The sequence below is a fragment of the Lissotriton helveticus genome, chromosome 7, assembly GCF_964261635.1.
Source record: "Lissotriton helveticus chromosome 7, aLisHel1.1, whole genome shotgun sequence".
NCBI classification, from domain to species: domain Eukaryota; kingdom Metazoa; phylum Chordata; class Amphibia; order Caudata; family Salamandridae; genus Lissotriton; species Lissotriton helveticus.
This window is the reverse complement of record NC_136068.1, coordinates 165,376,082-165,401,226: the sequence shown is the minus strand read 5'-3', so window position 1 is coordinate 165,401,226 and position 25,145 is coordinate 165,376,082. Positions and strand designations below refer to the sequence as shown.

Below are 25,145 nucleotides of genomic sequence, written 5' to 3'. Positions count from 1 at the left end.
GTAGGAGATAGAGCGCTTCCTCATGGCCATGAGGAAACTCTCTCCTCCGACGGGCTCCGCGGCGCCTTCGGGGCCAGAGGACCCGTCTGGGGCCTCTAGCGGGTCGGGTGCTTCGGCCCCGACGCTGCCGACGCCTTCGGGCCCGGCGCCGCTAGGCCCCACAATCCCGACGCCACCGGTGCCTTCGGGCCCGGCGCCGCGGGACCCCACTAGGCCTTCTTCGGGATCTGGGTCGTCGCTGGTGGACCTTACGACCTCCCCAACGTCGGACCATCAGGTGTCCCCGATTCCTCCTTCGTTCCTGTTCCGACGTCGGGACGGCCCCGATGGGCGCCGCTCCAGACGTCGTTTGGAGAGTTTCACTTCTATGAACAGGCCCCATTAATTGAAAACCCTGAGTATCAGGAGATGGGTGAGGAAGTGGATTGGGAGGGGTCTGAGGACCCTCTGACCCGAGAGTATCAGTCTCATGAGGACTGGGCAGGAGACCTTGGGGAGGCCAGTGGCCTGGACACCTCTCCAGACACTGGTTTTGTCTCCCCTCCTACCGTGGCTTCGGAGGAGGGGGCAACCTACAGTGTGGTGTTTATGAGGGCTGCCAAGGCCTTGGGCCTTGAGCTCCCCGTCGCGGCCGTGAGGACTAATCTCCTCACTGAGGTCCTTAAACCGCAGTCAAGCTCGGCCGAGCCTCTGCTGCCCTTTAATGAGGCCTTGACCGACGTTCTTCTGGGCACTTGGTCCAAGCCCGCTACGGGTTCGCCCGTAGATAGGAACGTGGCCAGACGCCACCGCCCAGCCCCGGGCGACCCATGTTTCCTGTCCACCCACCCCACTCCCGAGAGCCTGGTCATCCAGGCCTCCAATTCCCAAACCGCGTTCCCGTCTGCTCCGCCGGACAGGGAATCCAAGAGGTATGAGCAGTATGGCAAAAAGATCTTCTCATCCCTTAGTCTGGGACTGCGGTCTTCCAACACCGCATGCCTCTTGGGCCGTTACACCCACTCTCTGTGGGATACGGTCGCGGAAGTGCTGCCAGAGTGTCCGTTGGAGGTACGGGCCAAACTCGGCCAAGCCCTTGTGGAGGGCCGGGATGCAGACAAATATTCCATCCGGTGTGGGCTGGATACCACCGACTCGCTAGGTAGAGCGATGGCAACGACGGTGGCGGTCAGACGCCACGCCTGGCTGAGGTCCGCCAACTTTTCGGCTGATGTCCAGAACACGTTGATGGACATGCCGTTCGATGGCCGTCGCCTCTTTGGCGACAATGCAGACCATGCGCTTGAGCGCTTTAAGGACTCCAGGGCTACGGCCAAGTCCTTGGGCTTCTCGGCCCCGCGCCAGCAATCTGCTGCTTTTCACTCCTTTCGTGGCCACGGAAGGGGTGTGCCCACACGTGCTGCCAGCCACGCTCCGCAGGGCAATACCCAACGCAGTGGCGGCCGTGGGAACCGCCGTCCGGGCGGTAGAGGTCAACGGCTAGGTCAGTCCACACCTTCCCCCGCAGTATCCGCCTCAAAACCCTCCTAGTCTGTGCTTTCAGGCCCATGTGACGCCAGTGGGGGGCAGGGTTCGCCATCACCACCACCACTGGCGCACTGTCACTTCGGACAGGTGGGTGCTGCAAATCGTCCGAAGGGGCTACTCCCTCCCCTTCGATGCGACTCCTCCAGCCATGCCACCGCAGACCCACTGTGTATCGCGGGATCATTTGCGACTTCTGCAGGAGGAAGTTATGGCCCTCTTGGCCAAGGGGGCCATCGAGCACGTTCCTGGGCCAGAAGTAGGGTGTGGTTGCTACGCCCACTACTTTCTGGTACCCAAGAAGGGCAAGGGGGGCCTACGCCCTATCTTGGACCTAAGGAACGTCAACGGCTTCCTCCGGAAGGAGAAGTTCAAAATGCTGACACTGGCTCAGGTCTTAGCTGCCCGGGACCCAGGAGACTGGATGGTAGCGTTGGACTTGCAGGACGCTTATTTCTACATCCCCGTCCTGCCGGCCCACCGGCGCTACCTGCGGTTCAGGGTTGGCCACGAGCACTTTCAGTTTACCGTGCTCCCCTTCGGCCTTACCAGCGCCCCACGGGTTTTCACAAAGGTGATGGCGGTGGTCGCAGCTCATCTGCGCAGGTTAGGGGTTCCATGTGGTACTGCAACAAACAGGGCGGGGTGGGGTCGTGGACCCTTTGCCAGGAGGCTCTGCGCCTCTGGCAATGGCTGGAACGCCAGGGCGTGACCCTGGTGGCTCAACACCTGGCAGGTTCTCTGAACGCCAGGGCGGACGAGCTCAGCCGTCGGTGCATGATGGATCACGAATGGCGTCTGAACTCGGACGTGGCGCAAGGCCTCTTTCCGCAATGGGGAGAGCCTTGGTTAGATCTATTCGCCACCGAAGAGAACGCGCAATGTCATTAGTTCTGCGCGTTGGCATTTCCAAGGCGGCACTCGCTCGGAGACGCTTTTCGTCGCGAGTGGAGTTGCGGTCTATTGTACGCCTTTCCGCCTATACCACTTCTGCCCAGAGTGCTGAAGAAGATCAAGCGCGACCGGGCTCAAGTCATCCTTGTGGCTCCGGACTGGGCGAGAAGGTACTGGTATCTAGAGCTACTCAGTATGTCAGTCGATCCCCCGGTTCGTCTGCCTCTTCAGGAGGACCTTCTGTCGCAGCAGCAGGGGACGGTTCTCCACCCGAACCTGTCCAGTCTCTACCTCCATGCTTGGAGATTGAGCGGCGACAGTTGAGGCCATTTGAGTTGCCTCCTGAAGTCTGTAACGTCATTCTGGCAGCCAGGCGTCCCTCCACAAAGTCTGTATACGCCTGCAGGTGGAACAGATTTGTGGCATGGTGCACAGCAAAGGATGTGGATCCTCTTGCTGCCCCTCTCTCTGAGGTTCTTCTCTTCCTTCTTTCTCTTGCCCAGCAGGGCTCTGCTCTGGGCACTATCAAGGGCTACCTTTCTGCCCTTTCGGCGGCTGCCTGATCAACCTTCTTTGTTCAAGTCCCCTATTGTAAATAGATTTCTAAAAGGCATCACACACACATTTCCTCCTGTTCCGTTTGTGATGCCTCAGTGGGACTTGAACCTGGTTCTTACGTTTCTGATGTGCGCTCCTTTTGAGCCACTTCACAACTGTCCTCTCGGCCTTCTTACTCTGAAGACTGCTTTCCTGGTTGCCATCACCTCTGCCAGGAGAGTGAGTGAGCTCCAGCCCCTTTCTTGTACTCCACCTTTCCTTTCTGTCCATCCGGACAAAGTGGTGTTGCGTACTAAGCCATCTTTCCTGCCCAAGGTTGTCACGGCCTTCCACATCGGGCAGTCTATCATCTTGTCAACCTACTTCCCGCCACCGCATCCCTCTAAAGAGGAAGATCGGCTCCACCGTCTGGACCCAAAACGTGCGCTCTCATTTTACTTGGATCGCACACGCCAGTTCCGGGTGGATGACCAACTCTTTGTTGGTTACCTGGGCGCTAAGAAGGGGAAAGCGGTGCACAAGAGGACCATCTCCCGGTGGATCATCTTGTGTATCCAGGCATGCTACTCCTTGGCTAGGAAGGAGCCTCCTATTGGATTACGGGCTCATTCCACCCGAGCCACGGCGACTACTACTGCCCTGGGCCGGGGTGTGCCCTTACAGGATATCTGCCAGGCAGCTACGTGGGCATCGCTGCACACGTTTACAAGACACTACTGCCTGGACAGTCAGGTCCGGAGGGATGGCTTCTTTTGCCGTGCCGTCCTCCAGGACTTTCTGGTGTGATTATTGGTTCGCAGACCCACCACCGGGGTTGGTATTGCTGGGGTATCTATTCTAAGGTAAGGAATCTAATACTAACGTGTCTCTTTCAGATGGACAAGTTACTACTTGTGTAACGATATATCTGTAAGAGACATTAGTTAGTATTAGATTCCTTACCGACCCACCCATCCTCCCCGTTCTGCGAACCGATTTCTAGGGTTAGGGTTATCCCCTTTCAGGGCCCTAGTTTCAATGGCACCAGTGTTGATTTTTAACATGGCTCTGCGTTTCTGGCGCGGAAAAGCTGTGTCTAAGAACTGACGTCAGCACGCGGAGGCGGCGTCTAAGTACTCCGACGACGTCATCACGGCGCCGACGAAGGACGCGGAGCCGCAGACGACGCCTACCGACGCGCAAAGGTACTGCTACGCAACAATTTCCGGATCCAGTCTGACGCCTGGGGATATTCTAAGGTAAGGAATCTAATACTAACTAATGTCTCTTACAGATATATCGTTACACAAGTAGTAACTTGTGCTTCTAGCGCTCCGTGTTGGAACCGATTTCCTTTGGCGCGCAATCCTCACCAAATTACAAAAACTTAGTTTCGAAAGCTTTCCAGTCGACGCTACTCTCCAAACATCGAGGATCTCGATTCCGGTTGTCGTTGACGGCCTTCGGACCTACCTAGGCCTCGACTCCAGTTCATGGAAAGGACGCCATTTAAGAAGTGTCCTCAATGTGGGTCGAAGTTTTCCCACATTGACCTTCACGAGGTGTGTAACCTCGGTCTCTCTCCGGAGCACGAGGCGAAAGACTGTTCAGCTTGTGCCTCTTTCCACTCCAAAAAGACTATCCGGGACCGAAGAGCGAGGAAAACAATGGCTCAAAGATCTTCAGCTCCGATTCCGGACGACATCTTCGAGGAGGGCGTCAACGTCCCAGAACAGCACGACGTCTACAGCAGCTCCGAAGCAGAAGATTCCGACGTCGAGGACCTCATTCCAGCACAGCGGGTTGTAAGTAAGACTGCCGACCCCGACCCTTCCTCCACACAGAAGGCCCTGGTCACACCCTCGCCCTCCAGCTCGGGTGCACACCGTCAAACCGCTTCTACTGCCACACCTCCGGGCCCGGCTAAGAAGCTAACCAAGCCTTCAGGCGACTCGCGCTCGAGTTGACCTTCACACGGTGCCGGCGCACACATACCGGCACCGTAAAAGACAACGGCCCGATACCCAAAACCTCGGCACCGAAGCACACCAGTACTCCTTCGGCACCGAAACACAGGCCGGAATCAAGCAAACACGCTTTGGATTCCAAAACACCGGAACCGAAAAAATCATTGGGTCCGAAAAAGCCTTCGGATCCAAAAACCACACAGGAACAGAAAAAAGCTTCGGAGCCAAAAAACACGGCAGCCTCCCCGGTGAAAGACATTGCCAAGAAACCAAAACAAGCCATCTCGGTGCACAAGACTCCCTCCGCACCAAAAGATCAATCCCCTGAAGTGGATTTACCCTATCCAGACCCAGCTCAAAAGACTCTGGCCAAGGGTCCAATCACTGGACGCCTAGTTTTGGCTCCAAAAAAGCGACCACTGGACACACCAGCTCCGCATTCAAAAAAGGAGGACATGGCTACCTCCCCCTTAAGACTGCCTTCCCCTTCCCTTTCACCTGTACCATCACCACCACCTCTTATACCACAGCATTCCCCAGCATCCCCTATCACACCACACAGGGATGATAGCTCTGATGATATGGGGGGGGGCTGGGGGGTAACATACCGGATCCAACAACGCCCACAGGATCCCCAGACCCGTGGGACAATTATACCACCCCAGATGTCCCTCAGGATGACATATACCCCTCAAGACCTTCCCCACCAGAAGACACTATAGGGTTTAACGAATTAATTCACAGGGCTGCACATTACCATGGGTTACATATTTACACAGACCCTGTTGAGGAAGACTTCCTGATAGATACATTCGATAATGCACAAAGGTCTTCACCCATCTTACCCGTGCTTAAAGGAGTGATCAAGCATGCCCCTAAAGTCTTCAAAGACCCAGTCAGAACTAGGGTCATTAACCCCCGAATGCCCCCTCAGACCCAGCTTATATTAAGGGCCCAGTACCATTAGACTCACTTGTAGTTTCCAACGCACGCAATAGAGCAAACTCACAAACATCGGGTGAGGCTGCACCACCAGATAAGGAGTCTAAGCTACTTGACGCATCAGGCCAAAGAACAGTGTCTCAAGCAGCAAACATGTGGCGTATTGCCAATACACAGGCACTGCTAGCCAGATATGACAGGGCACATTACGATGAGCTAGAGTCATTAATGAGGCACCTCCCTGACCAGTACAAGGATAGAGCAAACAAGCTCATCCAAGAGGGGATAAACATCACAAACACCTCTATCCGGTGTGCCCTTGATGCAGCAAACACTGCCTTTAGGGCAGTTAACATCAGCGTTTTGCTACGCAGAAATGCATGGCTATGCATATCAGGGTTCAAACCTGAGGTACAAAGCGCTATTCTTAACCAACCCTGTGACGAACAACACCTATTTGGACGCGAGGTAGACGTATCACTAGAGAAAATGAAAAAAGATACAGACCCTGCCAAATCTATGGGAGCCCTGCAATCGCAGGCTCCCAGACGTTCATTTCGTCGCTCATCCTATCGAGGTGCCACCAGGGGATATAAGTCAGACACAGCTTCTACCTCTTACAAAGCCCCTACACAGTCTACCTACAGTAAAGGCTAACTAAGGGGTGGGTACAGGGGTAACAATAACCAAGGCAGAGGCAAAAATAACAACTCACGCTCTGCCTCTACCCCTGCCCAGTGACTCCCTTCCACTTCCCCCGCCTCATTCCACTCCTGTCGGGGGAAGACTCCAACAGTACCTGCCAGCCTGGGAAGACATCACATCAGACAGGTGGGTGCTCCAAATTATTCAGTCAGGTTATTGTCTGGAACTAACATCTACCCCCCAAACATACCACCCAAGCAGTGTCCAATGTCACAGGAACATTTAACATTGCTCAGACAGGAGGTAATATCCCTCCTGCAGAAAAATGCAATAGAAATAGTTCCAGAGCATAAGAAAAACAAAGGAGTATATTCCCTATATTTCCTAATACCAAAGAAGGACTGATCCCTAAGACCCTAGACCTCAGACCTCTAAACATTTACATACAGTCGGATAATTTTCATATGGTCACACTACAACAGGTCCTCCCATTACTGGTATTAAACGACTTCCTTGTCACTCTAGATCTCAAGGACGCCTACTTCCATATTCCCACCCACGCAGCACACAGAAAATATCTCAGATTTGTGCTAGATGGACAACACTACCAGTTCAAAGAACTCCCATTCGGAGTCACATCAGCGCCAAGGGTGTTTACCAAATGCCTAGCAGTAGTAGCAGCACACCTAAGACAGCACATTCACATCTTCCCATATCTGGACGACTGGCTCATAAAAGCCAGCTCATACAGACAGTGTGTGCAACACACTCAGGCTACTATTCAACTGCTTCACGACTTGGGATTCACCGTAAATCACGTCAAATCGCATCTGCAACCCTCGCATATACAACAGTATCTCGGCGCTACAATAAACACCCAAATAACACTAGCTCATCCCTCTCCAGCCAGGATAACAAGTGTACAAACTCTCCTAACAAAATTCAAACCACAACACTCGCTACCAGCTCGAGTACATGCAGCTCATAGGAATCTTGCATATTTGTAGTACCTCACTCAAGATTGCAAATGCATCCACTTCAAGAGTGCCTAGCACGCCAATGGAACCAGGCTCAAGGCCAATTAACAGACCTAGTGTTGGTAGACGGTCGGTCTCATCGTTCTCTGCAATGGTGGAACACCAAAAACCTTTCCAAAGGGCGACCGTTTCTAGAGCCAGTTCCTCAAATAGTCATGACAACGGACGCATCGCTCTCCGGCTGGGGAGCACATCTACTGCAGCACAACATGCTAGGCAGGTGTACACCGCAACAAAAGTTACTCCACATCAATCATTTGGAGTTGCTAGCTGTGTTTCTAGCTCTGAAAGCATTTCAAACTCAAGTGTCTGGCAAGGCTGTCTTAGTCCGCACAGACAATATGACAGCTATGTACTACAAGCGCTGGGACGCCCCGTTGCTGGGGTAGCCATGCGCTATAGAAGCAGATTTAACATAACATAACATAACATAAACAAAGGGGGGACACTCTCTGCAGCTCTCTGTTAGCACAGCAGATATGGAGATGGGCTATACCGCTAAAGATCTTCCTCTTAGCCCAACACGTCCCAGGAGTACAAAACACTATCGCAGATTTGCTAAGTCGACAAACACAGCAGATCCACGAGTGGGAACTTCACCCGCAAGTTCTTCATCCGTTCTTCCAAATGTGGGGACAACCTCAGATAGACCTCTTTGCCACCCACGAAAACGCAAAATGCCCAAACTTTGCCGCCAGATACCCACACCCATTGTCCAAAGCCAATGCGATATGGATGAACTGGTCAAAACTATTTGCGTACGCTTTTCCTCCTCTCCCACTACTTACGTTAGTGGTGCGCAAACTACAACCGCGTTCCTTGACACTCATTCTAATCGCTCCAACCTGGGCTAGACAACCGTGGTACACCACGCTGCTGCAAATGTCGGTAGTACCACATCAAAAATTAAATCCATCTCCACGCCTATTAACACAGAACCATGGAGAGATCAGACACCCAGACCCAGCTCAGCTCAACCTAGCGATCTGGCTCCTGAGGTCATAGTTTGGTTACTTACACCTTCCTCCAGAATGCATGAACATCATTAAAGAAGCTAGAGGTCCCACTGCCAGAGCATGTTATGCTGCTAAGTGGAAACGCTTTGTCATATACTGCCAAAACAACCAAATAGATCCCTAGACGTGTCTATCCAACACATCATAGGATATCTATTACACCTTCAAAAGTGTAACCTAGCCTATACGTCGATCAGGCTACACCTTGCTGCCATTGCAGCATACTTACAGAATAGACAACATCTATCTCTTTTTAGAGTACCAGCTATTAAAGCTTTAATGGAAGGACTCAAAAGAATAATTCCTCCCAGAACGCCACCAGCACCAGTGTGGAACTTGAACATTGTTCTTACAAGGTTAATGGGTCCTCCCTTTGAACCATTACATAAATGTGAATTGCAATTCCTAACTTGGAAAGTAGCTTTCCTGGTAGCAATTACTTCTCTTAGAAGGGTTAGTGAATTACAAGCACTTACCATTCAATAACCTTTTTTGCAAATGCATCATAACAAAGTGGTTCTTCGTACTAATCCTAAATTCCTTCCTAAAGTTATTCCCCCTTCCATCTAAATCAATCTGTTGAGCTGCCCGTATTTTTCTCGCAGCCTCAAACAGCCTCAAACAGTCGCAGAAAGAGCTCTACACACCTTGGATGTCAAAAGAGCCCTACTGTACTATATCGAAAGGAAACAGTTGTTTCGTAAAACAAAACAACTTTTTGTGTCTTTTTCGCCGCCACATAAAGGCAACCCTATATCTAAATCAGGGATCGCCAGATGGATTGTTAAATGCATACAAATTTGTTACCAAAAAGCAAAACGCACTTTATCAATTCCTCCAAAAGCCCATTCAACAAGAAAGATAGGGGCTTCAATGGCATTCTTAGGGAACATCCCCTTAGATGACATATGCAGAGCAGCTACATGGCTTACACCGCACACATTCACAAAGCATTGTTGTGTAGATGTGCAAACGAAATAACAAGCCACTGTGGGCCAGGCTGTACTGAAAACACGGTTTCAAACAACTGCAACAGATACGGGTGGTCGCCGCTAGATGTGTGTACTGCTATACAATCTATGCATAGTGTGTAATCTGCAGCTCATATGCCTTGAACGGAAAATGCTACTTACCAGTATGCATCTGTTTTTGGCATGTAGAGCTGCAGAGTTACACACGCCCACCCGCCTCCCCGGCTACCTTTATCTGTTCCAGTATTATCTTAATTCGATTCAAATCACATGGAGCTGTACAAGAGGTAGTGATGTCCATCACTTCCTTAATGGCGAAAAACAATCTGGGGATGGAGCTGATGCCCATGCACAGTATCATCCCAAGGAGGAGTCACCTATCCTGTGACTCCCAAAGTCTTTTCTACAACAAAACAAACTGCAAACATCCGGGCCCAACTCTAGGTGGCCATCTATGCATAGTGTGTAACTCTGCAGCTCTACATGCCAAGAACAGATGCATACTGGTAAGTAGCATTTTCCTTATGATAAAGGTTCTCTAACCACAGATTCCTCACTAATCCGCCATGTAAACTGGACTGTTTCTTCTAAAAATATCCGAAACTAGGAATTTGCACTCTGGTGACAACCAATTACATTTTGGTTCTGCGTTTGCAGGTGCAAGATTTTATAAAGCAACTAATATCAGCATGCATAGGTAGCACCTATTTAGAGTGGAGTACTTCTCATTCGGAGTCGTAAGGGTACTGCTTCAAAGTTTTTTTTTTCTCGATCCAGTCGGATGCTTGGTGAATATTCTAAGATGAGGAATCTACGGTTAGTCACCAGAAAGAGTGTTACTGATGGTAAGTAACTTGTTCATTGTCTCTAGTATAGGTTGGAGTGTTATGGATATAGGATTCAGGGTCCACTAGGGGTGTAATGTGTTATGAGGGTGACACTAAGGGTATTTCCAGTTACTTGATTGTATGTATTTGTAATTTAATATCCAGTAGTGCGTGTTATTTCCATTTTACAGGTAAAAGCATTGACTAGGCAATTTTAATATTTTTGTCTCCCAGTGAGCGGAGAATACTAGCCCACACCACCTCCCCGGAGTAGGCCTTGGACGGCTTTGCTTTCTTGAGTCTAGTGTTACAATGCGATATTTGATTCACAGTAAAAAGACAATTGTGTACTTATTACTTATGGAGGACTCGCATCCTTCGCAATTAATTGCTCAGTGTCTAACAGTACTCCATTTAATCTTGAAAGGCTCAAGTTTTTTTTAATCAAAGTAAGAGTTAAGATGACCTTTTTGCAAGGCATAATTGTCTTTATAAGAGCAAAATGATTTGTGCTCCGATGACTGCAGCGGACACAGTCTACATATTTTTTCACAGTTAGCAGCTTAAACTTTTGAGTGGTGGACAAGTGGTATCAAATTACTTTTAACCTTTGGCATCAGATTGACCTCTGGGTTCTCATCATGTGTCTGGTCCTTGTTATGCCTGGCCTGCCAGGGGATATAAATGTGTACGTCTTGGTCCTTTACAGGCATCTTTGAGTGCCATCAAGACCAGGTGCGTTCCACCCATATTGAAAATGATTCTTTATAAGGTTTTAATTGCTTTCTGATAGAGTAGCATAGACATATTGGTGGCAACCTTATACATTCAAGGCAAAAGTTAATTGTGGAAGAGGTGAGACATTTCATTCCAGTAGTGCTGCACAATTCCTTGGGTTCAATAGGGTTGCCTAATGTTATCCTGCTTTTCACTTTACACTCCTGTTGCCTGAGATTAAGTGAACACAGATGCTTAGATGTTACGATAGGGGTGAAAATCAAAACCATCTCACCTAGGGGCCATTGATTAAAAGCAGAAAGTGTTAAGATGCTCAAACCAAAAGCGGTCACTCCAGCTTTTCAATCTTTCTTTCAAGTAATTCAGCAAAAGAGTTGTGTCTTCACGTACAGCAAAATCTCAATAGTCTACACAAGGAATGTAGGGGCACTAAGATGCTTGGAGGTATTAAATAGCCAGAGCAAGTATTTGTGAGGTCTGAAGATTGGCATGCTGGTTGAGTTGGGATCTTCAGAGCTGTTAAAACTGTGAAACAAACAAGAGGTGGCTGGAAATGAAATACCAGCATTTGTAAAGCGCACAGCTACCTCCGGAGCGGTGTCCCGGCGCTGGGAACCTTTGGGAAGATTAAGCGAGCTATTGCCCAGAGTCACTTGGTGCTGGGCTAACCTACTGCCAGGGATTGAACCATGAACCCCATGGTCCGGAGTCCTGCTCCCTGACGCTGCGCCACACCTGTAACATTTATGGGGCACATAGGTGATGGATAGTTTTGCCACAATCCAAATGCAAAATGTAACGTTTGTGCTGTAACTCAATTTTTCTGATACATTGTCTCAAAAAATCGATTTACAGAATAATCTTCCTCATGACAGCTTGGGCCTGACATCTGTTTACTAATGGCTTGTTTAGCACGATGGCATTAACTTGAACTTGTTTGCTTGGTGGAAAGAAATACTTTGTAAAAACCATCAGATAGTTCACCCATGTGTGGATCCTCCAACTGTTCAGCCTATTGTTTCAAAAGTTTAGTGTGTTCCTTTCATATATTCATATCACCTAGCACCCACTGGAATTGAACATGGTCCCATCTAAGATGTGCCCAATCATGTGGAACTTTTCACAATTTATTAATTTCTTTTTTTGTTCAGAACAATGGCCTTTTTCGTTGCAATCTTCCAGAAATTGAATTAAAAAGCGACCATTTACGTGTGATTAACATGTTGCAAACTTCTTCAGGGTAGTCTTTCAGATGTATTGAAGTTAAGCTTTGGTGGCAGCAGACTTTCACATAAACCCAGCATTATCCTTATTACATTTATTTTCAATTTCGACAGCACATGTTGCAATGTACACTCTTTATTTGAAGAGTTGGGATTGCATTGACACTGTAAAAAATAATCTAACTCTAGCAGCTTGTAACCTATCAACCTTCTAATAAAGGTCCTGCCTAGTCATAACAGGGCTTTGCTAGACTGATTTCATAATTTCAGAAGGTGAATGTACGGTCTACTCTGAGCAGTCTATGCTCACTAAAAGCAACACAGCAAAACATCCATCTTGTGAATACATTTCCAAAAGATTTCCAAGGCCACACTTAACCACTTGGGAGCTAGTAAACAAACCTCCCCAGTGCTGCGCTGTCCATTATCCGGTGCTGAACTGGACGTCCAGCGGTCGCACGCAGCACTGGGGAGGTAGTGCCAGTGACGACCGTTGGCCGACGGCAGCACTTAAGGGGTTAATGGCTGCCGCAAATGTTTACCAAGCATTAGTACTTTGATGCTAAAGCATTGATGCAAGTGTGCCAAGCCTTATTGGAAAATATTTATGGGTTGAATTTTGTCGAAGCCTCACTGTCCCACTTCTCAGCTATGTACACCTTTATCTCTATTCAATACTTATTAATTTCCTGCTCAAGAAGGAAGACGCTGCCTGTAGATATAGCTATCCAGTTTTGGTATTTTTTATAAATTTACTTGTGAGCTGCTAGCATTTGTGAGGAGAAAAAAACAAATGTGTTTGGTACTCTGGAGGCCTAGTTAAAGTTGCTGTTTTGCCAGAATCCGAAAGAAGGGGGACCGGGCACGTCAAATATTTTATTAGGAGTCCTTGTTCGAGATGTGTTCGGTTCCTAATGTGACAGGACATTAGGACAACATTTTTCAAGTGTTTGGCTAGTGTCAATGTGGCAGAAACTAGCATGGACGTTGCAGCCAGACGTCGTCTGCTCTGAAGTTGGAGCTGAACCCTAAACAGGTACAGGACGCCTCAAGTGCTCACCTGACTGGAGGCCTCTGAGGATCCATGAGAACCGAAGGCATGCCAGAGGTAGCTGGCAGGTTGCAAAGATTTACAACCTAGTTTCCTTCATAGCCTCGTTCTGTTGTGATGATGCAGACTGCCCAGGAAATTCGGGCTTAACTGCTGTATTGGCTCCTCAGCCGGGGACCAGGAGTGGGACTGAAGTACACCGTGACAAACTTGCAACTTCTCAGAAGGGAAGTGGCAAGCCTCAGCAGTTCCACTTGGCCTTCTTATGTTTCTTCTTGGACTTTGATGTACCTGAAGGCTTAGAAGGTCCATAATCCCCATCACCCTGAAATAATTTTGGGAATTTTTTTTAAGACCTACCTCTGGATCCACATACAGAGCTTCAGAAAGAAAGGAACTGACACCAGCTTGCTTGGGTGACACAAACTGCTCTGACTGTCACTTGTGGGGCAGAATGAGGTCAACATAAAGCTACAGAGCGCAAACCTCTGACACGCAGGGGTTATGCTGATAAACCGTCTGGCTCTAGTCAAGTCATTTTTGGCAGATCACCTCTTCATAGCCCATCCACAAGTGCATATTAGTAAAGGGAACAATCATGGTTGGGTGTTCAAATAGGATATTGATAGGTTTTCATTTTTTATGTTGTACTATGATGTACATTGAATTATTGTATTCAAGATAAATGGAATGCTTTATTTGCCATTCTGGGACAGGGCCGTTAAATCGGTGTCTTTGAAGACACTTGGAATGAGTTCAGATACATGTTGTGGATCAAGAAAAAAAGACCAGTTTGCACATTTGCAAAGAGACCTCAACTGACTGTACCGGTTTCACAATTTACTTTTTTTTGTTTTTTGGTAGAGCAGTACCTAGGCTTTGAGATTTGTGGGTTCTTGTTTCCATAAGCACCTTCCACATTGTGACATGAGCATTTAGTCTCAAAACTTTCACATGATTTTGTAGACACCAAGAGAAAAATATTACTCTGTCATATGAAATGACTACAATACCTTGTGACAACACTTGATGTGGGGTTTGATTGGATCATGGGAATATACTCTAAGTCTGGCATATATGTTGATAATTTGTTCATGGATTTTGAAGCATACACTAGATGGATTTGGAGATGGAAAAGCAGATTGCCTCTCAAACATTGCTATGAATGATGCATCTGTGAATACAGAAAGAAGATATCTTTGTGTACTTGAAATTGTATAGTAAATATTTCCTTTTTCTTTTTATAGTGAATGAATTTCCCGTTCTTAAAGCTGATGGCATCAAATATGTAATGATTTTCAGGAGTCAAGTAAGTTTTAAGTTATTTGTTTTCTGTCATGTTATGTTATTTTAATTTATGACGCACACGGATACTCATGATTGTCCCGGCGCGTTACCAGCAGAAGGGGGAAAGTGTCTGTTTAAGCGAAGAGATGTGTTTTCAAATGTTTATTAAATGCCACCGGGTCCTGGATATTGCGTAGGACAAGGGGCAGGGCATTCCAGGCAGCAGTAGCCTTCCTTGGTAATGAGTTGCCTCCAAGATTTAAACTTAACCCGTTCCGCGACGGGGAGCCAGTGCAGTGAATGTAGATGGTGACACACACTGCTCCTGGTAGAGATACCCAGAAGTAGTCTGGTCGCCGCGTTCTGGACAACCTGCAGATTTTTCAGCAGGTAACCTGGAGTGCCAATGTATAGTGCATTGGCATAGTCCAACCGGGACAAAATTAGTGCACAGGTCAGTTTCTCTCGCTGCTTGAGGAAGAAGAGGGAAAAACTTCCTCATAGTTTTGAGGAGACCAAAACAATTACCGGCCAGCTTCTTAATATGTTATGAGAAAGAAAGACTCATCAAACCATACCCCCAAATTCTTAGCTGGTTTCCCTAGAGAGGTTTGCACAGAGCGCTCAGGAGGCCAAAGAGATTCTCGGAATTTAGGTGAACATTTTCCGAAGAAGAGGACTTCTCCTCATTGCACTTTAGCGGCGCAGCTGCTAACCATTTACAAATGGATGAGAGGCAATGATGAACCGAAGAAACTGACTCATCGTTAGTGTCCCAAGTGAATAGCAGCTGGGTGTCATCAGTGTAGGCCATCACCTTGGCTCCCAAGCTCTCTGTCAAGTAGACTAAAGGTGTAACATAAATATTAAAAAGAAGGGGGCTAAGACAAGACCCCTGGGGTACTCCTGTGGTCACAAACTGTGTAGAAGAGGAGCACAGGGCATCCAGATCAGTTGGGCCCTATCTTCTAAGAAGGATCTAAGCCAGTTCCAGGCAATGCCCGACGCACCTATCTTGGCGAGTCGTGAGAGGAGAAGAGAGTGCAGTTCAGCCTTCTCTTTTCAAGTCCCCTAATGTAAATAGATTTTTTTAAGGGCATTACTCGCCTATTTCCTCCTATTCCTTTCGTAATGCCCCAGTGGGACTTGAATCTGGTCTTAACTTATCTTGTGTGCTCCTCTCGAACGCTGACCACAAAAAATGGGGTCATTAGTGTTACACACTGTAAAGCGCAATTGTAGACCTATTGGAATCAGCTGCCAGCGCGATCCCGCCCCCCTGTATTTTTGGGAGCCATTTGTAGACTGGCTGAATACTGTGTGTGAGAAGTTGGCCTAATATATGATGCTCACTAGTTCTAGTGATCACCTTGTATCAGTCCAAACAACCCTTATGGTGATTGGTTGTAAGTCAACCTTATAGACCAGCTATCCTAATGGTAGCATGGACATAGCAGTCTTAGGCTAAACTCTTTATGGCATGTGAAGCCAGCTGTTTTACCACAATATAACCCCTTGAATACCAGATGAAAGGACACCACACAGGTTGTTATGAAAATAAACAGTATATTTATTAATAACAACACCTCTGAACTCTTTATGAGGTCAGAGGGCTAAGCACATGACAATCTCTTCTGAAAAATACGTTAAGTTGCACGAAATCACAACGGTGCCCTAGGGGCACGACAAACCATATACTAAGTAAGTGGAATGTGAAAGTCAATAGAAGGACTGGAGCTGTCCAGAGGCTGTAGGATCGATGGGACCACGCTACCCTAACTCTAGGTAAGTAATAGGAGGCCCACGGAACGCGTGTGCAGAGTGTGAACTCACACGCGAGATGCGTAACAACGTCTATGGACAGTACAGTTCAAGAAAAAGGTGAGTACGGACAATCCTGACTAGTTAGGACTAAAACGACTGTGGAACTGGACACTAGGACAGTTAAACTACCCTTGAGCACCGAAATGCTCTTGTTACCTCACCCACGGGCCGCGGGTGCATAGGTGTCAAAGTGCGTCGGGTTCTCGCGTTGAAGTCAATGGAGCCTGAAAGAAAAGATGCTGCAGGCGACCAGGAGGAAGTTGTCCGGTGCAATCCAAGGGTGGATTGGTGAAGGAGACCTGAAAGCAGAGGGGACAATGTTCACAGTCACTAGCCAGTGACTGGAGTGGAACCAGGAAGGAACCAGATGTCGTCGTCGCCGCGATCAGGTGAAGAGTGGACGCTTGACTCTGCAGCCACGTGGACCAGGAGGTGTCTTCGACGACCAGGATGGAGGCACGAGCTGTCCCACGCAGGCTCTCGCTGTGTGCGGTGTTGGATCCGGAATCGGCGTCAACAGGCCTTGGCAAAGGCAACCCACGCGGTGAGTGAAGAAAGCGCCTGGTGCGGACTAGGAGAGTCCGGGGTGCCCCTCTTTTGGAAGGGAGCAAGGGCCAGTCTGGAGCAACCAGACCAGCAGCAAAGTTTCGAAGGTTCGTCGTCTGGGAGGCCACTAGCCAGCCGGCAAGTGACCAGACAACGCGTCGAGCAGCAACAAAGCAGAAGGGCCCCACGCAGATCTCGTGGATGCTGGAGGGCTGATCTTCGGTGCAGGAGCTGCTCGGGGATGGGGCTTCTCAGTCCCCAAAGCACTTGGTCGAGTTTACCTCGGGAGTCGTGCTGTAAGCGAAGTGCAGTTTCTTCCAAGATGGCCGGTCCCACGTGTCTCGTCGCACCCACGGGTCTCTGCTTCGCTGCAGATGTGGGTTGAGGTCGGAGAGGTCTGGGAATCCGGGTCTCGTCGGGCTCTGAAGTCTGGATCCTGGAAGGAAGACGACAAAGGGAAGCCGCTTGAGGCTTGATGGTGCCTGCTTGTGCAGGGTGGACACTCCTTGTCCACAAGGGAGATTCTTCAGTCTTCTGTGGAGCAGAACGTCCAAGGCCAGAGTTTCTTCTTGTTGAATAGTTCAGGATAATCTGATTTGGAATGGGACCAGCTCCTACCTTTATCCTGCTAAAGGGGGCTGCACTACTGACTAGGTCCCTCCCCTGGGTGGGACCAGGAAGGGGGGTGGTTACACCCCCTATCCTTTGTCCGGTTTCCCGCCAGAGCTGGGGCAGGGATGCCCCAGCAACTGGTTGGAACCGGTGTATGCACAGGACACCTTGTGTGCTCCGGGCATGTTTCATTCCTTTCAAGCCTACCCTACCCTACCCAATACACAAAATCCTGTCTGGGGTGGTGCTAGCACCTCCCAAGGCAGGAAACCCTTTGTCCAAGCCGCCCTCGCTGGAAGGACTCCCAGCAGCAGGAGGTCAGACTTGTGTCTGTGGTGGCAGCATCCATTTTGTGATGCAAAGGCTCGAGTTAACTTTAACTGGGGTTCTCAGTTACATACATGTCGTGTCCCTCTAGAAGGGTGGAATGCTACCCCCGTCGCCAGAATTGGCGAGGGGGTAAGTATTCCAAATCGTATGACACCTTACTCGACATGTTTTGATAATGTTATACCAGAGTTAGCATTTAACCGCGAGGATTATAATGCACTTAAGAGTATATGGTATAGCGTTATCATGGAACAGCTATTAGGACTTGGTTCCGCAAGCTGCAAACGGGCTCAGCTCATGCCAGAGCACCATCTCACATAATTCCAAGCACTCTGCCTTCAGGATTGATAAGGCCTTCCATAGGAGTGACTGATAGGAATATATGTGTCCATTTTAGGTTTAGATATAGGTATACTATATCTACAGCAAAGGGTGATTACACCACCTTGCCCCAGCTGTCGTGCAGCCAGTTGTCAGTTTTGGATGGCAAGCCAGGGGTGGCATAATACATGCTGCAGCCCCTGGTAGGCCCTGGGTACACCTATGCCCTGGGTACCTAAGGTACACTGTACAGGGACTGATAAGGTGACTCAGTATCCAATTAGATATGTACCTAGGGTACATGGAGTCCATTTTAACAGAGAGAGGAGGAAGCCTGGGGTCCTGAATAGCAGGATCCCAGGCCAACTAAGTAAAAAACCAGCAAAACACTAGGCAAAAAGTTGGGGGTAACCATAGTCAGATATCCACCTTCCTACACTGTGAACTTAGACAACCTTTAACGTGCACACCTGGTACTTATGCCCTCCTTGGCACAAGAGTCCGAGATCCCTCTGCATATTACTAAAGCATAGTCTGAACATGTGACACCGTTTGTTGAACAAAATCATAATAGTGTAATGTACTGCTATTGACTTTGTCCGATATGTGCTGTGTATGATATGGCAGGTCATAACACCTATGACCTGTAGATTGCATACTGCTTGCTGATTGTCTTGCTGAATGTAATTGTTATTTTTGGTTACAAATGCAAATAAAAATGAATAAAAATAAAAAAAGACTGCTTTTCTGGTTGCCATCACCTCTGCTCGCAGGGTGAGTGAGCTTCAAGCTCTATCTTCTAAACCTCCTTTCCTTGCTGTTCAACCAGACAAGGTTGTCCTTCGAACTAGACCTTCTTTTCTACTCGAGTGGTTACCTCTTTCCACCGAGGACAGATCATCACTTTGCCCACCTTCTTCCTGCCCCTGTGTCCTTCAAAGGAGGAGGAGAGATTCCACTCTCCGGATCCAAAACGTGCGTTATTATTTTATCTGGATCGCACAAAACAATTCCGGGTGGACGATCAACTCTTTGTTGGCTATGTGGCTGCCAAGAAAGGTCGGGCCATGTAAAAACAAGCCATCTCTCGATGGGTCGTCCTTTGCATTAAGATCTGGTACTCCTTAGCGAAAAAGGAGCCTCCGGTCGTAACTGCGCACCCATTCCAGCAGGGCGACGGCAGCCACTACTGCTTTAGGACATGGAGTTCTCCCTGTGACAACTGCCAGACAGCCTCATGGGCATCATTGCACACGTTTACAAAGCATTATTGCTTGGATAGTCCAGTCTGGATAGAAGACGACTTTGGCCGTTCAGTTCTCCAGGACTTTCTGGTTCGAACTTGGTTCCCAGACCCACCTCCCTGTTGGCATTGCCGGGGTATCTATTCTAAGATAAGGAATCTATAGCTAATAGTCTTTCAGATGAATAAGTTACTTGCCGTTGGTAACGATATATCTGTAAGAGACCTATATTAGTTATAGATTTGTTAGCACCCCACCCGTCCTCCCTGTTCTGCGAACTGACTTCTAGAGTAAGGGACTCCCTTTCAGGGCCCTAGTTTTGTGCACCAGTGGTCAGTGTCTTGCATGGCTCTGCGCTTCTGGCTTGGAAAGTGTTGTAAAAGAACTGACGTCCGCGCGCTGGGGCAGCGTCTTAGTAGATACCGTAACCTCATCCTGCTGATCACAACACCGACGACTAACGTGGAGTCAACCGACGCCACCTACCGACGCGCTGAGGTACAGCTGAGAAAATTCTCCAAATCCAGTCTGACACCTGGGGGTAATTCTAAGGTGAGGAATCTATAACTAATATACCTCTTACAGATATATCGTTACTGAAGGTAAGTAACTTGTTCTTCTCGTCTGGACACCCTCTTAAGACATAAAGCTTCTTTTCTAAAATAGTTATGTTAAAACCAACTTTGGCAATACACTGACTTTAATGTAACTATTAATTACACACCCTGAAACACCCTTCTGGCTTGTTCTATTCGGAAAGTGCCCTTTATTCGTATTACCCAATGTTATCCAGTGGAGCTACTGGCTTTTCAATAGGAAAAATCCACATTAGATATTTCCCACTACCAGGGCATGTAAAACACTGTTTATACTTGGCCAGACCTCTGCTTGCCATTTTAGTGGTTGCACAAGTAGTGCTGCAGTTCTCTAAAGACACCTTAACTACCAGGCGCTAAATACTCTGAGTACTTTTTACTAGGGACTTGTATGCAAGTTAGCCTTGCGAGTCAGTGTTAGCCAGTTTGAGCTCATGCACTGGTCACTAGATGTCAGCGCCCCTGTGAGCAAAATGTTACACCAGTACCTAAAGTCATCAAAACGTGGGGGTGAACCTACAAAAAGCCATCCTCCTACAGTGACATAACTTTTGGTAGAGATTCTATCTACCCTCAGATTTCCTCACATTTTGAATATTCCCCAGGCATCAGACTTGATCTGGAAACGTTTGAGCGGTATGTCGGTAGGTGTCACCCTGCGGCTCTTCACTTAAAACGTTCCACTCCAGAAATGAAGTGTGGAGCCCACTCCTGCACACTCGCATCAGTTGCTATGGAGGCAGTGGAACTTTGTTTTTTGTCCCTCTACGACCTCACAACCGAAAGGGGTCTAATGGAAATGTCTTGCAAGTATATGCATGCACTGAATGCTCTTTCTCCTATAGGAAAGCATTATGCATAAAAACGCGAGTGTGTGCAACATTTTACTCTGTGTATGCAGCAAATGTCTAACGCTCCTCTCTGATCAGCCTAAGGCTGCTAGACCACACGACCCTAGATAGAGCACCATGGGATGGTTAGAGCAGGTTTCTGTCCACTTATAAGTGATACCTGGACTCTTTACACAGTATACCTCGTTTTGGTATACTATATAAAGAGGCAGCTTCCTACTTTTCTTTAAAAACATTTTTTCAACACATTCACCTCTCAGATTGCTTCTTTTGTGAATGGCTAATGGTTTGTTTTCCCCCTTTAAAAAAAACGAAAAACAGAAATTATCAGGAAAGGGGTTCTCCAGACGTAAAGTGAAATGCGGAGTACAAGTTGCCTGAAGGGAGTGGTCTGGTTATACAGACTACCTTTCCGGTTCCCTGTTTTCAAGCAACATGCGTTTAGTTAGGCGCCCTTTGTGATTTTACTCTCATGATACTTGCTTCAAACGGAAGCCAGGCCACACGCTCTGGCATCTCAAACATCAAGCAAGTTGAAAAGAGCGTTGTCTGTTGAAATTTACTGGTATGGGTGCTCACAAAATATAGAGGAATCTCACTTATATTTACCAGCGCGACACCAATGTATCTGACTGAATGGCAAATGCAATACTGCTTGAGAATGAGACTGCTGCAGTGAAAGCAGCAGTAGCAAAGTTTTGTCCCATTGACCAATTAAATCAATACATACAGTCAACCAAAGAGTTTGCCATTCAGAGGTCTTCCGAATTTTGACACATCCAGATCATTGCGCGGACGATGAGGCAAAACAAATCAGGCAGTCTTAAAGTTGTGCCCGAAGTCTAGAAATCTCCGCTTTCATTTTGAGGAATGTAAGGCTCAGAATTGCTCTTGTACTTCACTATTGTTGCCAATGTACAAATGCAAGATGGCTCCCATGAGAGAAGACCAGATAGTGATACGTTGTTGAAATATCAAGATTTATGCCTCATCTAATGTAATGCCCCAACGTAGAGCTTCTCCAGATCTAACTTGTACTGTTCAAAACATGCCCCTCCAAATTCTCATATCATGACTGACTGCATTTTCTCTTGCTCTGAGTGTTCTGGCACTCTCAGATACCATATATTGTAGCACTTTGTTTCACTGGCCACAGGGGTAGGTTTATTTTACAAAGAACAATGGTCCTAAGCAAATAGTAGGTTATCAAAAAAGATAGAATATAGACCTTGTTGGGTTACTATATAGATCCTATGTCCAGCCGGACAAGCACGTTTATTCATACAATGGTTGGGATAAAGAGCAGGTACTTCGAACAACATTAATAGTGGGGCACAAGCAGGTACCCTTCGACAAGGGGGAAGTGTGGGGAAATGGGAGAAAAATACGTACAAATTAAACAGAACAAAAACCAAGAATAATACAAAAATACAGACAAATTCTTTGAGCTGTGGCAACTTGCATTCAGAAATAAATTATAGCAAGTTTTGACAGAAATGAGGACTGGGCTACCTTACTTTGAACTGCTCAGTGATACCTACTCAATTTGTTAGACTCTCAACGAGCCCTGTAATTCCTCCACATGTCAGAAATGTCATAAATGTGTCCAAAAAGTGGAGTTCATTCCAACCCTACAGGCTCGTTGTTCTGAGCTTCTCAATTATAATTGTATATACTTCTGTACAGGCTAGTTGTCCACTCCTTCTGCATATTGACATCGGTCCAAGCATGAAGGCCGGTTCAAACACTGAGCACCAGGCAATTCCCTAGTCTCCCAAACCGTTCTAAGATGGCGGCCGCCTTCCTCCATTGAGCAGTAACAGTCCTTCCTCTCTCTTCTCTACCCATACCGTGTGACCTCGCCAGAAATGGCGCCCGTAATAGGTTCACCACATAAAGGAGATCTGTCTCGGCAGACTCCAGTACCTGCTATTACGCACGGTAAACGTGAGCACATCGTTGCTGACAACGAAATCCGCTATCTAGCGAAACCAAGGTAAACCAAGCACCCGTGACCGTTCTTAGCCGGCAAACGCCCCCTGGGTCACCGCTGGCTGAACTAATCTGGCCTTTCTCCCCGCTCTCCTCCCTCAGAGCGTCTACTGACCACCTAGGACTAACTCTCCATCGGCCAGGACAAGCGGCCATACGAGCGCCCTGCCACCAAGGGCAGCTGCATTCTCCCCGCCCGCCCATTGCCGGGCCCTTGCTCCTAAATTACCTCCCATCGTGGCGACCCCAAGGTATGTACTTCGTGCCACCACACACCTATGCTCTAGCAACACTTTAGCACCGATTTAAATGGTAACTTTCTCCCTCCAGACATCCCACCGGGATACTGCCCTTGAGCCTCCCCCGCGGCACACCGTTGCCATTCGGTTCCTCGGTAAGCGCTTATATTGTACCAGCTCTATAACTGTGCGCTCCCAGCCGGTCACCCGTATTATCACGACACCCCACCCTTATTTTTAGCCCTAACGGGGTCACCTGTAACCACGTTATTCCCTCCACTTATTCACAACTTTTTCATCTTGTCCACCCACTATCGCCACCCCCAATCCCTGCGGTTCACGCGTTGTCGACGCACAGATACAGCATCGACCGCTCTCTGGCGCCGTTCCCATGTCGGAAATGTCCACCTCGCTTCAGTTCCAGTTTCTTACTGTATCACCATCTGCCTAGATATTCACTCACTACGAACCACGTGGACAAATATTCATCACCCCCCTTGCCTCGGACCCACGCAAGCATGTATCACGGCATAGGCACGACTAGATCTTTGACCTTGCTTTCACCCTTAATTAATGACTGTGTCACGGTCTCTTATAGGCCTAATTATATGTTGTCTTGCTGTCTCTCATAGACAAATTCTTCTTTTTCCTTCCCCTTTTTAGGTCTCGCCTGTCGATGCGCATGCGCATCGAGCAAGCGAGACTATAGGGGCTCATCCACTCTTTATCCACACTGCAAGGAATCGTGGCGATTCCTTGCAGTGCCCGTGACTTTTAAGGTCAATGCGCATGCGCATTAAGCTTATGCGCATGCGCATTGACCTTAAAAGTCACGGGCGCGTGCATGTCCGTCTTTGTTTACCCGCTCCGCCCCCTCCCGCCGTGTCGCCTTGCCTACTCTCTTCCACAGCCTCCCCCAGCTCCGCCCCCTCACTACTTGATTGCACGGCCGCTAGGCCGTGCCTCCCCTACTCTCCTCCCCCCTCCTCCTCTCCTCCCCTGCCTGCCTGCCGCTAGCCTTGCCTACTCTCTCTCGCACCCTCCCCCAGCTCCGCCCCCTCACTACTTGATTGCACGGCCGCTAGGCCGTGCCTCCCCTACTCTCCTCCCCCCTCCTCCTCTCCTCCCCAGCCTGTGTGCCACTGGAGCGGGCCACACTGCTTTGGAAAACACACCAACTCATACAATGGACTTCCATTTGAAAGGAACAGTTTCCACAGCTATCTGTGCACGCCTACACGCGGCTCCCGTCAGCTGTCTGAACAAGCCTGGCAGTATCCAGCCCAAGGTCAGAAGTGGCCCCAAACAGGAAATATATGGGTGTGCTCCGTGGCGAGGCCGTCGCTAATTAGATATGTGAAACTAGACAGCCTCTGAGCTCAGCGTCAAATACAGGTTTAAGTAGGTCACCTCTGCTAAACGATTCCTTAGTGGAAATGTTCGACCAAAGGCAGGGAGTTATCTTTCATGCTATCTTTCTTTTATTCGCTTTTCAAAGCAAAGGCAGAAGGCACGCAAGATGTGCGTCTCCCAGCGATTACCAAAGCAATTGTCAGCTTCGTCTAAAATGTTGCATCATTTTCCAGCCAAATGTTTTAAATCAGGATTTAACTCGGCAAATGTGTAGGGCTTTTCAGCATGCGGTTCCTTTTCACCAGCTTCTTGGCAGGTAATGACTGCAGAAGACACCTATGTAGGCGAGGCAAAATTTAAATTAGGACAGCAAATGTTGCAAAAATCAGGAATTTCGTATTACGCAAAATTACACTTTATGCCACGTCTCGCATTTACACTCGTGGGAAACTCGTTTTCAGATACCTCACGTAGATACATTGTGCGCTTGAAATAGTAGTTTGTCAGCATCTTATGTGACTTTTTTGTTCAAAGTTATCTTTTGCATGAAAAAAAAAGTAATGGGAGATTTCGGCAAA

At 48.2% G+C, this 25,145-nt stretch overlaps 1 protein-coding gene across 1 annotated transcript in view; it reads left to right on the top strand.

Moving 5' to 3' along the window:
* Positions 1–25,145, top strand: part of CSE1L (chromosome segregation 1 like) — a 399,917-nt gene that overhangs the window by 194,255 nt on the left and 180,517 nt on the right. The window contains exon 14 of the mRNA XM_078651858.1: positions 14,620–14,681. Within this exon, the coding sequence (XP_078507984.1) occupies positions 14,620–14,681 (62 nt within the window). The remainder of the gene's footprint in view (positions 1–14,619; positions 14,682–25,145) is intronic.